The sequence below is a fragment of the Pezoporus flaviventris genome, unplaced genomic scaffold (assembly GCF_033815535.1).
Source record: "Pezoporus flaviventris isolate CSIRO_AGI_PZ_B2104156 unplaced genomic scaffold, CSIRO_AGI_Pfla_v1 ptg000017l, whole genome shotgun sequence".
NCBI classification, from domain to species: Eukaryota; Metazoa; Chordata; class Aves; order Psittaciformes; family Psittacidae; genus Pezoporus; species Pezoporus flaviventris.
In genome coordinates, this window is record NW_026892565.1 from 461,186 (window position 1) to 476,177 (window position 14,992).

General features: G+C 48.2%; 1 protein-coding gene across 4 annotated transcripts in view; it reads right to left on the bottom strand.

Annotated features, from left to right (window-relative positions):
- Window positions 1-14,748, bottom strand: part of SRGAP2 (SLIT-ROBO Rho GTPase activating protein 2) — a 92,931-nt gene extending 78,183 nt beyond the window's left edge. For all 4 annotated transcript variants that reach the window (XM_061454878.1, XM_061454877.1, XM_061454876.1 and 1 more), the window contains exons 1-2: window positions 14,643-14,748; window positions 13,251-13,786 (exon numbers count right to left, since the gene is read on the bottom strand). Coding sequence is in view for 3 of the 4 variants with exons in the window: in XM_061454877.1 (XP_061310861.1) it covers window positions 13,251-13,317 (67 nt within the window). In the remaining variant the exon portion in view is untranslated. The remainder of the gene's footprint in view (window positions 1-13,250; window positions 13,787-14,642) is intronic.
- Between the last annotated feature and the right edge of the window lie 244 nt (window positions 14,749-14,992).

Genomic DNA, 14,992 nt, shown 5'->3' on the forward strand with positions numbered 1-14,992 from the left:
TCCCCATCCAGGCTCCCGCTTCCCTGCTGGAGCTGCCAGGCAGAGCTGGAGCCCACCACCCCCGGCAGCGGGGTGCACGGATCCCTCCTGGAGACAGGAGTCCCTCCCGGCAGCGCGAACCGTTGGTAACATTTCAACTGCTGCAAAGAGGGAAGGGATTTGAATCGAGACCTGAAAAAGATGAAGGTTGAGTCACCCACACTGACTTCTCCCTCATTAAACTACGTCTGACTTACTCCCCATTTGCAGCTTGCTGCATATGGACAGACTCTTAGAGAAAAACATAATTAAGGAAGCTTTTAGCAAGCAAAGGAAAAAGCCAACCCCAAAAGTGGACTCACGGACACCCAGCTCCTCTCCACCTCCTGTGTTCACTGGACTTCTCACTCCATTTAAAACAACCTTGCCAACAGGAGACAACTGAAACTGACCTCTATCCAAATCAAAATGACAGCAATAAGGCCATTAGGATGCTGCTTGGCTTGATAAAAGATGAGTTCAAGCCATAAGCCTGCAGCATTCAGTGGCATTTTCCAGCCCTCCTAGGGATGAGCCACTGCTTGCTGTTAAAACTCTCTGAAGTGGCGAGTGGATGGGTCCAGAGCTGATGTATAGAAATGCTGAGCAAAAGAACTAAAATTATCCCCCCACACCAGGAAGTTAACAGTAGGTGTATGGAAATATTAACTTAGGCACGGAAGGACACACGGCCTGCCCTGTTTATTTAGAGTAACCACATTATTAACCAGTTTGCCATCACTAATAACAGACATACCCGCTGCCACTGCTACACGGAGAACATCTGCTGTGGAACACGTTAGCGTGAAGAGTCCAACCTCAAACCAAGCTCTAGCACAAAGTGAAATGCCCAAGGACCAGGCACTGCTCGCGTTCAAGCCCACCTCCATCACCAGGGAGGCAAAGTGGATTTTCCTTCGCTCCTGACACATTCTCCTTCCCTCAAACGCATCCGATTGCTTGGTCTCTTTCTGCCTATTCTAGTCCCATCTGACAAGAGAATAAAATAAACCAGCCTGAACGCCTTTGTGTGGCTTCCCAGCATTCGGGAGCATGGAGAAAGCTTCCTGAAAACATCCTGACAGGAGCTCGCAGCGGCCTCCTGACCCTTCTCTTGCTGGACGAAAGAACTGGGTCAGAAACCAGAGGCAGTTCCCAGCACCATGCACTAAAACCAAGGAGGAGGTCTCTGCTCTTGTTTGCTCTGGCACAGCCCCTCTTCCCCACAAACCCAAAGCAGACATCCCCTGGGACCAAGTCAGTCCCCTCCAAAGAACCAGAGCACTTCAGACACAAGAAGAGGCCAGGGAATCATCCCTGACAAGTGCTTCCCGCTTGCTCCACCACTGAAATATTCAATGTCCACAACCTTTGTGCTATTTAAACTCAAAACCTTCACAACACTCTGAAGCCCAGCCTTCAGAACAGGGCAGGTTTGCTCCAGCACAAACTATTTCTCACAGACTTAGGAAAGCGTCACCAAAACCCCAGCACAAGAGGCAATGCAAAGAGCATCCCTTTGAATGCTCTCAACCAGCCTGTCTTCTGGGAAGCTCCAAGATTTAAAACATTTTAAGTCTATATTTGACATGCAGGACTGGCAACCGAGTAGCTCTGCCAGCGCTGGAGTTCACATAAGCCTTTAACTCCTAAAAATACATCGTAAAGAAAACATTCATTCACGACTCAATCCCAGTGGAGCAAAAAGAGCTTTGGAAGCATCAAAAAAAAACTGGCACTTAAAATAGCAAACCTGCTTGTCTGTGCTCGGAAGCTTCAGGGGAGCGTTGACTTCCTACTTACTACCCAAAGCGTTTCCCAATGGCAGAAGTCAGGGAGGAAGAAAAGAGAAGGAAGAAAGTCAAATGCAGGGACACGTTTCAGCCACCTGAGAATCCAAATCTGGACTGTGCAAACTTGGGCTCATTCATGGAAACGGTTTTGCCCAAACCATCTGAATTGGTTTTTACAGGACAAGGTTTGTAAGGACAAGGGGGAATGGCTTTAACCTGCCAGAGGGGAGACTGAGATGAGCTCTTAGGCAGAAGACACCTTCCACTGGAGCAGCTTGCTCCAAGCCCCTGTGCCCAACCTGGCCTTGAGTACTGCCAGGGATGGGGCACCCTGTGCCAGCGCCTCAGCACCCTCAGTAAAGAATTCCTCTCTAATACCTCATGTAAATCTAAAAGAACTTTGCACATGTGTGATAAGAACCACTCCGTGAAAGAGCTGAGCACACCTGTGCTCTGGGAAGTTAATGGTCAACAGGTTTCAATATTACTGCCATAAGCTAGAAGCACATCAGCAAGGCTTCAGGGGCATCTCTGGTTTGCGAGCAAAATAAGCTTTGAGAGGCACATGACAGAAGCAGAGAGCAAAAAGGAGGAGGGGAAGGAAAAGGAACCCTTTTTCCTTGTACGTCCTGAGCCCTTAGTGCAGAGACTTGAATTTATTCTCCTCATTGCTGTCAAAGACTCAAAGCAGCTCTGTAAACACAGCGTAACCTTTCCACAACAGCCCAAACCCTACAGATATAAAGCAATTTACTCCTTCCTACAGATACATGCAGCCATCACCCTCTGCATGCACCTCTCTCTGTAAGATCTCAAAGGAGCCTCCTCCTTCAAAGGAGAGGCATTGATCTTTAAGAGCTAATACATAGTCAACATCGAAATACCTTGGTACAGCACAGACAACAGCAAACCTTTCACCAGGGCCAGAATCCTTAAACTCAAGGTAACAGCAAATTAGCAGCACTTTCATCCCAGCCATAGCAGCTGGTTGTGCTGCTCTGGCTTTGGTAGAGGGTGGGGATGAATGAGAACTATTTGCATGAAGCCTAATCATAAAACCACTGAAACGATGCGAGTGAGCTGGAAAAGGCAACAGAGCAGGGAGAAAATTATAGCTGCTCCCTCCGCTTCCAGTAAGCGTTTATTATGGAGCTGCACAAGCTACAAGATGCTGCTTTCTGAGGAACCTCCAGCAGCAGAGAAACAACAGACACCTCATCTGCTCCATACGTGTTGGTCTGGGAATCTCAAGCTCCTTCCCAGAATCCTGATGGAGCCTTATCTCCTCCAAGACAGCAGGACTGTGCCATCTCCTACCTGGCTGCTCCTTTAAGCTAGAAATTCACCAGTAACAGAGTGATAAATCACAGCAGGAATGACCAAGTGCTCAAGACAGTGCTCAAGGCCAGCTTAGACAGAGCCTTGGGCAACATGGTCTAGTGTGAGGCGTTCCTGCCCATGGCAGGGGGTTGGAACTAAACAGATGATCTTAATGTCCTTTCCAACCCTAACTATTCTACAACTCTATGTGAAGCACAAAATAACTTGACGTTTCAGGACAAAATAAAAGGAAAATCCAGAAGAAAACACTTTCTCATTTGCTGGCAGTGGCTGTCATTGCTTCAAGGGCATAGGACTGTACCTATAGAGACCTTCCAAAGAGGCCAGTGCCAGAACTGGTTCCTTTGTTTTAGATCTGAAATGAACCTACTATCCTGAACCTCTGGGGGCACCTGGGGGGGCATTTGTAGCCAAGATTTCTAGGGAGAAAGAAAGGTGGAAATTCATGGATGGAAGGAGCCCTTCACAGCTGGCTTCTGACAAGCACATTCTCATGGGCATGGGGGACATGATTTGATTTAAAGCCTAAGTAAAGATAAGTATGAAGATAATGAGTAGGAATGTGTTTGGCATTAAGAAACTGGGCTAAATGAAAGGATTTCTCTTACACTTCTGGGTGAAGCATTTTATCATTACAGGCAGAAATTCATCATACAATGGAAGGTAACAAGAGCATATGGGTTGATAAAAGATCAAACCAACCTCAGAGAAAACACAGGCAATCTGGATGGGATAAGAGCACATGGAGGAAGAAAAAGCAGTTCAGCATTCAGCAACAAGACTTCACAGCACACAGGAAATTAAATCAACACTCAAGGGGTCCAAGAGCCGGCTCCAAGGGGTGCTCAGCTGAAGTTCTGAGTGTATCCAGCAGCCCTGCTCAGCAGTGCACACATCTCTGGTCACGTAGTAGGCTCCCTGCTATGACACTTTACATTTAGCACAGACAAAGCTTTGACTAGCAAAGAGTGGCACCAGAGTAACCAAGAACTGATCATGGCACAGCTCTGATTAACCCAGCAGAGATTCACATATTTAAGCCTCTCCCAGCATGTGTGGGTGCTACCCATCCTTCATCTCCCAGGTTTTTCAGTTCAACAGCACAACTCATGGAAGCTCCCAAGAGCCAGAAAATGATAAAAAGAAAGGAGCAGAACAAGGAGTATCCCGTTTTTAGCCATTCAGCTCCAGGGGGAAAACACGAGAGAGCAGTTTCATTCATAGCAAGTTGAGTTTCCATCCAAACACCATTTCTGTATCCTGTGACCTTTGTAGTGTTGCATTTGTTCCTCCCTCCACGCATTGCTGCAGCCCTTTCCCCCTCCCTTTTCCAGCTGCACACTTTTAAGTCATTTACTGGCAAAGCCTTTTGCTCCCATTTCAGCATCTTTCTGCAGCACTGGAGTCCACCCTGTTGAGCTGGGACACAGACAGGGACGAGCAGCCCTCTATGGAGCAGAAATACTGGGACGAAGCAGGCTTCCTTCTTCAACAGATGGAGAGAACACAGAAAAGTTAGGAAGAGTTACTTTCATTAAAGAGACCAAAGCAAAACCAGGCTTCTTTCCAAACCACTTCACAGAGATACTCGTTTATTATGTTTCTGAGTAACTGGTTATCAGGACGCAGGGGAAAAACCTCCCCGGGCCTGCTGAGAGCTCTGCACCTCCACAGTCTGTAACACACTTGGTATGCTCCGGTTTGTCACTTGAAATGAAGAAAGCTTCACTTCTAAACTGCCTGGATGGTTATTCCAAGCACAACACTTCAGACAGCCGTCCCCAGATGAACTGGGATGGAGGAAGGAGAACTGCCGTACACCAGTGAGCACACGGCTACCTTCTGTGGTTGCCACAACACTGCCCAAGTTGAGCAGCTCAGTAGAGGTTACTTGGACCCATAATCCTGTCCCTATGTAAAGTTTCTTCATATTTTAACAACAAAGGCTTAATGAAATATGTGAAGCTTGGTTTTATTCTTATTATTGTCCTAAAAGCAAGAATATCACATGTGTTTTGGATACCAGGCACTCTTAGCAGTAGAACAGCAAGAGCACTGCCCAGTGTTAGCCAGCACAAAGAAAAGGATTTTGTAGGATTTCTCATAACACCTAAGTGCTAACGAGCAGGAGCATCCTCAAAGACACAAGAGTAATTTCTCCCACTATACTTAAACCTCATCCAACAGGCATCTTAAGTATTCCCCAATCATAACCATACATGACATGCCACCACCCAGAAGCTCCTTGAAATTGCCCATCAATTTAGTTTCACCCTGCCCTCCATGGATCATTCCCTCCCTGCTGAGAAGGGGAAGGAAGGGATCAATGCTTAACAGAAGGTTGACACAGGGAAGTGACAATCCTGCCTCATCTCATTCAAATTGCTAAAACAACAAAGAGGGACTGCTGTGAAGGACTTACTACCACAAGGTGGGCTTCCCCTTGATTTCGCACCACTAAGTCCCCAGCAACAGCAACCAGGATCCTATTTTACTATTGCAATATCCACACACACACACTGAACAAGACTGAATGGGCTGGTGATTAAAACATCAGCATTTGCCACATTATCTGCTGCATCATCCATGCTGCATCTAGAGGTGGTGGAATAGGATGGAAGGGAAATTGGGAGGGTGAGAAATGAGAAACAGAATGGCACCTCATCCATCATCACCAAGTCTCAAGGTGCAAATGCTGGCAGGGGACAACACACACCATGTGCTACAGCAACAGCTTAAAGCCATCGATCCCTCCTTTACTGGAGGGATCAATGCTGATGTGCTTGGCAGCCGAACAAATGCAGCTTTTCAGCCTTCCCTCGTGCCTTGCAGAGGCTAAAACCCAAAGAAAACAGGAAAATATCTTTCTAAACAATCCCATTTGGATAATAAGCCCCAGTTTGTGCTTATCATGCTCTCCCTTTTCAGGTAGCAAAGAAAGGCTGCAGAAACAAACGTGTTCATCACGCTGTAGTGTTTGCCTTCTGAAAACCCACCAGTGACACGGAACTGGTTTGATTGACTGAGGCTTAGGATCTTTGGTCAGCAAACAATCGATCCACTTGTTCAGAGGGAGCAGTTTAGCAATCCTGGCAGCTACAGGGCTGTTGGGAACAAACCCCCCTTCCTCATGGGACCATCGGAGCCTGTCCCTGCATTGCTGTCCAAAGAAAGAGGCAGCGACTAATTCCCAGGCAACAACCAGTGTTATTTTAAGCAGATTCAATTTGAAGCCCTCCTCGTCTATAAATCGCACAGCTCTGTGGCTTACTCTCTGCATGAAAACCCTTGTCCACTGACATCAGTGCAAAACCAAACCAAAAACCCTGCCCTACTTCAAAGAAGGGAAGCCAAAAGGCTCTTCCTGGAAAGTCCTATGATCCAAAGAAGCCAAGTGCAAAGTTAAGAGGACTGACCAAATAGCGCTGCCACAGCACTTCACAACTGCAGATTAAAATCCACTCCTGCTTTGGAGTTCATCTGCTTATTCGGCTCCTTCTCAAGAGACAAAAAGCCAGGAGCTGCAGATGTGCCACAGGAGAAGGCAGCTCCTGCCTAATGCAACCGGTTTCACAGCAATCAGTGCGAAGCACAAGTTTCTGCAGCATGCTGAAAGCACTGAAGACCCAAGGATTTCTGCAGCACATTTAGCAACACCTTGAGAGAAAGTGTTGGAGGAACAGTGCTCATTAGAGAAAAGAGGAACCCTATGAATGCCTTGAGAATTCCTCCTCACCACTGCCCATCCCCAAAGGCTGTGTAGTGCCATCCTAACATCATGCCCACGCTGCTTCAGAGTGCGAGCAGCACTCCCAGCTCTTGTAACACATGAGCCTTTTACATTCAGAATTGCAGAGGAAGTGATTTCTTCTCTTTTTTCATTCCCAGCCCCCTTCTATTTGTTCCAAGCAACGATTAACTCTCACTGGGGCAGCTCCAAGCAAAGTGGCTGGCTCAGAAGCTTTAGTTTACCAACAGTAGGTAGTTACTCCCACAGAACGAAAAATAACCTTTTAAATGGTTCCAATCCATTTGCAGCATCTGCTTAGAAATAATACCAGCTTGACACAGTTACCCTATCCCCACATGTGTTTTCTGACTTGAAGAACTCATACCAAGAGCTTCCCTGACCACTACCTCGAGATTTCCCCAAAACAATGCCCTGTTTTGTCTTTGGTAAGATTGTTATTTTGGAAGGAAAGGTGAAAGAGAAGGTCAAAAATGAAGAATGGTCTCAAATGATGGAATTACTGCAAAGTCCAGAGCCTTTCCCCATATTCTCCCATACTTTTTTATCCCTCAGCAAATCAAACCATAACTGCATTTGCTCCAATCGCCTACAAAACAGTGACCACATTCAGAGAGCAGGACTCCCACGACGTTGTAGGAATTCTCTGAGAGAAAGCATGAAATCTGCAAAAGTCATACAAAAGGGAACTAAATAAAGTCCCCAGTAATGAATATCAACTGTGCGTGGCATAGCGAAAAGAACATGTGTTCAAACATACTTTCCATCTCAACAAAGGTTGAGATATTTCACTCTTCATAAAGACAGCTGAAAACGTTGACCAGGCAAAGAGACTCTTCCAAGTACATTCCCAAAATGGGCAAAAATTAGTAAGTATTAAAAGCAAAAACAGGAGTCGAGCCTTTAAAAGCAACAGGAAAAGATATTGATGTGTACCCTTCCCACGAAAGGAAAGCCTTTAGAGCTAAGGAAGAATGTCCGGGGGCTCCTTTAGTTGGCAGTTTAGGAAACTGGCTCTCGCCAGTGAAGTGTTCATAGAAAACCTACTGGAGTTACACTGGAATTCCCTCTGCTTTGGATGGATCTGCAGCACTTGAGTGGACTGACTCCTCTGCTCAGCTTTGCTCTCCAGCCTTGCAGTATGTGATGAATCTGCAGCAGAGGGATTCTGGAGATGAAGAGGTATGAAGGGAGACTGCATCCTTTCACCTCTTCCTAGTCTCATCAATAAGTCATTAGTAGGAACCATACATAGGACAAAGAAATACAAACTATTGCTGTAACATCAAACCACTCTCCCAACAGCCCCTTCCCCCTTTCTAGCAGCATGCTGCTTCATTGGCCTGATCCAGCTCCAAAGCTCCAGGGATTAGCACTATCAAGAACTGCAGCAAACCAGATGATTCTCCAGCAACTCCATAGCCAGAGTTTGGAGGAAGTCATTGTTGCAAACAAATGGAATCACTTACACGCACAGAGTAATGATTAACTGCAAAAACCCCTTAAAAGGTAGTTTTACATTTCAAATGTCAATGGTAATCCAATACTTCCAAACTCAGCATCTCGAACCTCAGAACTATTCCAACTCAAGCGCCCCAGGGTGCGTGGCTGAAAAGGCCATTTACACAGTGTGTTAAACAGGGGTTGCCGAGGAAGTGGCCAGGAGCTGTGACTCTGGAAAGCCCTCACACGTGGTGCTGGGCTGTGCAGCCAGTGCCACAGCGTGCAGTGACCAGCTCAGGGACCTGAACAGAAGACAAACACGAAAGAGGAATCATCCCATATATACCTAAGGTCAACAGCACTGAAGATCCCCGGGGTTTAGCAACAAAACACATTACAGTGATTTCAAATCAGTGATCTAAGGACAGTCCTACCAATACCTTCTCCAGACGAGTGCTGCATGTGCAGTGTTAACAGGGAAACTTCCAACAGTTGAGAGAAATGCCAGTTTTGTTTCAAATCACCACCAAAAGCATCACATTTCCTTTCTAGCCCCCACATTACAGCTGCTGCTTTATGCAGCATTAAAGGCAAAAGATCCCGATCCCATCGAACACACCATCAGTTGTTCAACCCAGAGACCAAAAAAAGGGACTTATCTGAAATTTATCACTGATTTGGGGGAGATTAAAAAGGAAGTTTCAGACATTCCAGTAGCCGGAATCTGATGGGAGGCTTTGCCCAAAGCTGTTCTTAGTTGAAGACACACTTGGGTAAATACCACGCAGGCACCTCTGTGCTGTGCTCACTCCTGCTATAAATCACCTCATCTCTTCTCCATGTTCCTGGTGCTTTTCGGGCTGTGCTGCAAGATCTGCAAGAGATGTATTTTAACCTTTGCTAGAGACAACTCAAGGACAGAAGTGGTTTATGAACACTCAGTGTGTGAAAGAATTCAGGATTCCATCTCTGCAGCCCAAACCATGAAGCTATTTACTAAAGCTTTATACAAACTAATTAAATATAAGGCTCTCCCGGGACATGAGGAGAAAGAAGAGAAGAATTACGAGATAAATCACTGGCTTTTCTTTCCTCAGCAAATGTACACTCCAATTTAACACATTAAGCCAAAAATCAGTGTGACAGGCCTTGGTTGGGACAGATAGAGGCAGCACCCACATCTCACATGGAACACATTGCACAGCATCAATTCATTATCTCTGCTTTACCGCAACTTGCACAAAGGAATTGGGAGAGACAATCCAGACAAGGGGATGAGCTGGAGATATCAAAGGCTCCATATGGAGACCACAGGATCTCACTTTCCAGCTTCACAGAACTCATAATCTTTGCGAGCACATGGTACAGAAACGTATCAAAGCAGCACTTCCCTCCCCTGCTGCCCCCATGTCATCTTGTCAGGATTCCTCCCGCATGACATGCGGCCATCGCAGAGCTTCCTCAAAGCGAGGAGCACTCTCACGTCTTGCAAGAGGAGCCCACTAATACCGGCAGCCTCTCTTCTCCTTGCCAACAGCACGAAGCGTTCAAGTGCAGACAACACAACCAAGCAACCAGAGACAACATGGACCTTGCCTGCATCATCTAAAGGCAAAAGACTCGAGGTCAGAGCAGTTCCTGAGGGAACCCACCCTGTCTGTGGGTTAACTCACTTCTGCAGAAGAAAAAGCTTCCGTTGAACCTCCAGATACTGGAATCCATGGGGTCATGGACAATTCAGGTTGGGAGGGAGCAGAGGAGGTCATCCAGGCCAACCTCCAGTGGTCAGCTCCAAGATCAGACCAAGTAACTCAGGCTCTATCCAGCCTGATTCCAGCAGCCTCCAAGGAGGGACACACAGACCAGCTTGTCCTCAACCTCCCTGCACAAGGAATTAGGAAGAAACACATCACTCCCTCTACATCCCCTGACCACTGCACAGTAAGTTTGATGTGTAAGAGGCAAACAGTCTTCCTCTTCAGAAATTCATTTCATCCTGCTCTTGATCCCCTCTGCCATTAGCTGCACATGTGAACCATGGGAAGAGCTAACTCCAACCCAGCAGAGGCACAGAACTGGCTGTTGGAAGAAGACAACAAATACCTACAGCTCATGGCCATGAGATAACAGAGTTTCACTCACCAGCACCCTGTCACCCCTCCACACCTCCTACAACAAAAATCATCAAGTTCATCAACAGAAGATCAAACCCTCTGCACACCAACAATCTAACAGCCATAACCAAGCTATCTCTTAAATAGGTTTTGATTAACAACTTAAGGCTATTAAACTTCTAAGCAAAGCTCAATCATTCCATTAGTAATAATTTACAGGGCTTAAGTACGTGTTGGTGGATTAATGGTTTTAAATGAAGCCTCTAAACACAGTTTCTAATGCACAGCCAGAAAACACAGTAAGCTCCTAAACGCCAGTGTAAAAACTACCTGAGTTTTCTCATCTGAGAAACAGATGATACCTTACAATTTACAAAGCACACCAACACCCAGCTCATCTCACTCCTACATGGCATTTCACAACACAAGAGAAAAGACGGCAAACAACGCGCGGTCAGAGTGAACACCATTTCCCACAGATCAAGCCAGAATTCCACCAGGACACCAACACTTTTACGTTAAGGACCCCGGTGTGTTCAGTGAAAAGACAGCATTATGGTTTTGGATTGGAGTGTGCCTTTAGTCCCATTTCATCTTTTCACTGTGGCAGGGCAAGCAGCACATCTCTGGAATTAGAGAGGCAGGAGGACCCATTGCTCATGAGAGCCAGGTCACTACCCAGCTCACAGCATGGTACCTATGAGATGCAAAGCAAGTTTCACGACATTTTAAGATGAGTGCTTAACTGCAAAATCTCCCCCCAAACCCCATATCTAAAAGCAGAGACATGACAATCCCTATTGCCAGAGCAGCTGGTGAAGGGTTGAAGCCACATGGGGAAGGGAAGCTCCCCCTGAGCTTTAAAGCACACGAGGCGATGGGGAGAGGATCGTTCCGATGCTGGATTCTTGAGCTGTTAAGGCCCATCTCTACCTCCCTCTCCAGGGAAGCACAGATGGATGAGCACCTCCCATCAGCCACTTCTGGACTGTCCTGAGCAGGGAAAGCTGAACTGCACAAGGGGGGAATATCCCAGACAAACCCTTAGATGCCTTCACGCTAATTCAGGAAGGAGACCCCCTTCTCCCAGCTCCACGTAAGCCAGTTACACAGCCCCACTCTTCTTAACCCCACATATCTACAATAGGAACAGCTCAGAAGGCAAAAAAGCAAAGAAGTCTAAATGCCACTACAATGCTTTGCTTTTGGGACCACATTTACAGACAGATTGACAGGTGACTGCATCGTTTTGGCAGTGATGGGCAGTGAAGGCTCTTCACTGTTGGTCTCTTCTTTGAAAAGGGAAAGATTTCTTTCCTAAGAGAAGAGAGATGAGAAGATGCACTTTGCTAAGTCTAAATCCTTGTGTCTCATTATTGCATCCAATGCACAAATATTGGGACTACAAGTTCATATCTACCACACACCTTCTGACGGGGTAAATAACGAAAGGACATAGAAGCCTCTAATTTTACACTGACTTCAATCCCCATTTCCAAGGACAGCCAGAAAACAGGAATAGAAACCAAACTAGTGAAAAAGAAACACGTTCTTCTCCATTTCCAGCTTTAAGAACCCCGAAATTGAGATAAATCATCAAAATAAACTCCTACCCCGTGGCAGATTTGCTCAGGTAAACCTCGTGAACAGCAGCAGCACAACCGCTTGTAGGTGCGGAGCACTAGGGTCAGCACAGGACACGCACCGTGTAGGACATCATGGTTGAATGATTTCCAAGCAGTGAGAAATAACTAAATACCTCCCTGCAACACAATATTTTAATTGCCAGGTTTAACCAAGGTTTCCTGCTCCCATGGAAATGGCATTTCTCTAACTCACACTGATTTCAGTCCACCAGCCCTGCCCAAAGGCCATCTTTCCTACATGCTACAAGCATACGGAGCAAGTTTGAAGCAATTAGATAAATCATTACATCTCAGAACTTCCCACCAGCCACAGCTCAAGCCGTGCCCAAGCCAGAATTATTTGTTCAAATCCACTTTATCTCGAGAACTTTGCAAAAAGCAGCAGCTAAGCAAACATTTCACCATCCTTTTTTCTACCCAGCCCGAAACCCAGCCAAGGAGATCCTGCAGAAGACTTCCACAACCATTGCAAATACACCTCTGACTCTTTATTGCCTGCCTTATGATGATGGGAATAACACTAATGTATTAGTTGCATTCATGTGTATACATATGCATTACATACGTGTGAATACACACGCACACACACCGCAACCTTAAGGTGTCACACTCAAAAGCACAGCAAGAAAAACCAGGCAGTGGTATTAGGGAGTCACCAAGAGCAAAACCCTCAATAATGGAACTTTCTAGCACAAGCAGCTTCACAGGGACCCTCAGCACAGTCCCTGTGGCTACCAGAGGAAATATGCTCCTCTGACACTACACAGATTTCTTAACAGATTCCCATGATAGGAGGAGGATTAAAAAGCAATTAAGCAGCTCTCATATTTCAAACGCAAAGCCGTATTTCAGAACAGCAGACAGAAAAATATGGCTCTCAGAACTCAAAAAGAAATCTGTTGTATGGTGTAAAATAAAGCCCTTCCCGTGATACCTTTAAACAGCAATTCCATAGTAGGAACCTACCCCATGGGGACGAGCAAAAGCATTGCAAACCCGATCCAGCATTGTGTTAGGAAAAAGCCCTGCAAATTCCAGGCAATCTGCAAATGATTTCTCCCTTCCCCACCCAAACATCTCCTGCAAACTCCTACAATTGCAGTCAGGACTGCAACAGCGGAAGAGATGAATACAAAACCATTCCTACCTTTAACTTGAGTGTCATATTCGGCTATGATCTCCTTATCCTTTTTAAATTTTGCTGGCGACGTCATGTTTTCTGTTCCCAAAAAAAGACGAACCTCAAACCCGATCCACCAGAGCACGAGACAGAAATGCAGTCGCCCTCCTCTCAATGCGGTGCCGGGATTTTCTGCTCGCCTTTCCCCCCCCCCAACAAAAAGGGCAAAGAAAATAAATCAGTCCATGGAGAGAGGCTGTGAGACGAGCACAGCAGCAGCAAAATGCAGATGTGAAGAGCTCAGTGCATGGAAGAGGCGGCAGTTTTGTCTCCCTGCACCAAAACCTTTAGCAGCAGCATCAGACTAGCGAGATCCTGCAGCCCCCAAAGGCTCTTCCTGATTGCTAGCGTTAACAGCACAGCCAGGGAGTGGAAGTCCTTCCGCACAACATGTTCTCTGCGGGGTTGGTTTTGCTTTTTCCTTTTTTTTTTTTCAAATGGGCTCAGAGATGATGTAAATCAGATCCCAAACCGAGGACGAGAAGCCGTTTTCTTTGGTATGCCTGCAAACACAAATAAAGCCATATATATATTACATAGATACATAAAATCACGGCTTGCAGGCAGCAGCCACAAGCTGCACAGCCCAAATGTGCCGCTGAAAGGAAAGCTGCCCTGACATCGCAACCCGTCCTCTGAGCAGGGCTCGGACCCGCAGACCGGCCAGGTACCGGCGGGGAAACGCCTCAGCAGCCGCCAGCCCCTCCGGCGGGGGGAGCAGGGGCTCGTTCGCAACGCGGCTCCCCGGGGAACGGGGAGGGCAGGGGAGGAAAGGAGGTCCCCGGGGGCAGGACCGGCAGCGGAGCCGCAGCATCTCCCGCTGGACCCTGCATCCAGTGACACCGGCGCGGGAAGCGCAGGACGAGCCCAGCCCCCCCCCACCGCCGCGCCGGCTCCATCCGCGGCTCCTGGGGGGGGGTTCGGGTTGCCGGGGGTTTCCTCAGCCCCCGCTCCGCTGTGCGGGTCGGCGTGCGCGGAGGGAGGCGGGCGGGGAGCGGCCCTTGGCGGGACGCAACTTTTCTCCCGCTTTTTTTTACGTATTTCATTCTTTTTCCCCCATTTTCTTTGCGCCGGGAGGGAAGGGCCGCGGCCCCCGCGGGAGATGCGCGGACGGAGGAAGAAATAAATAAACACGGCACCCGCCGGATCCGCATCCCGCCCGGGAAGAACAATGAGGGCGGCGGGGAGAGGAAGCGGGAGGGGGCTCCCGTGGGGGGGCCGGGGCTGAGGGACGCGGCTCCGCGCCCCGCCTCAGGGCCGCGCTGAGGGGGGCAGGCGGCGGGGGCTGCCCGCAGTCCCCCGGCGGAGCTGTCCGGGGAGCGGAGCGGAGGGGACCCGGCGGCCGAGCGGGGCCATTACCTGGGTGCTGCGGAGCCGCCTCCCGCAGCCGGGCGTCCTCCGGCCGCTGGCGCCCGCCACCCGGGTGCCCCTCAGCAGCCCACCGCCGCCCCGCCCCTTCGAGCGGTCTGCCCAATCAGAGGAGAGCGTTGGACAGGAGTGACGGGAGATATAGCCAGTCAGATGGCTCTATCTCCCGGCTTGTCCCGCCCCTTTTCCCGCCGTCTGCGCAGGGGCGGGGCGAGGAATGCAAATAGCCTGGCGGCGTGGCCAATGGGAGCAAGGCAGGGCGTGCCCCTCCACCAATACCCAGGTGGTAGGGGTGGTGCCACCCGTCTTCTCCAATAGCGGGCAAGGAGAGGGCGGGCCCC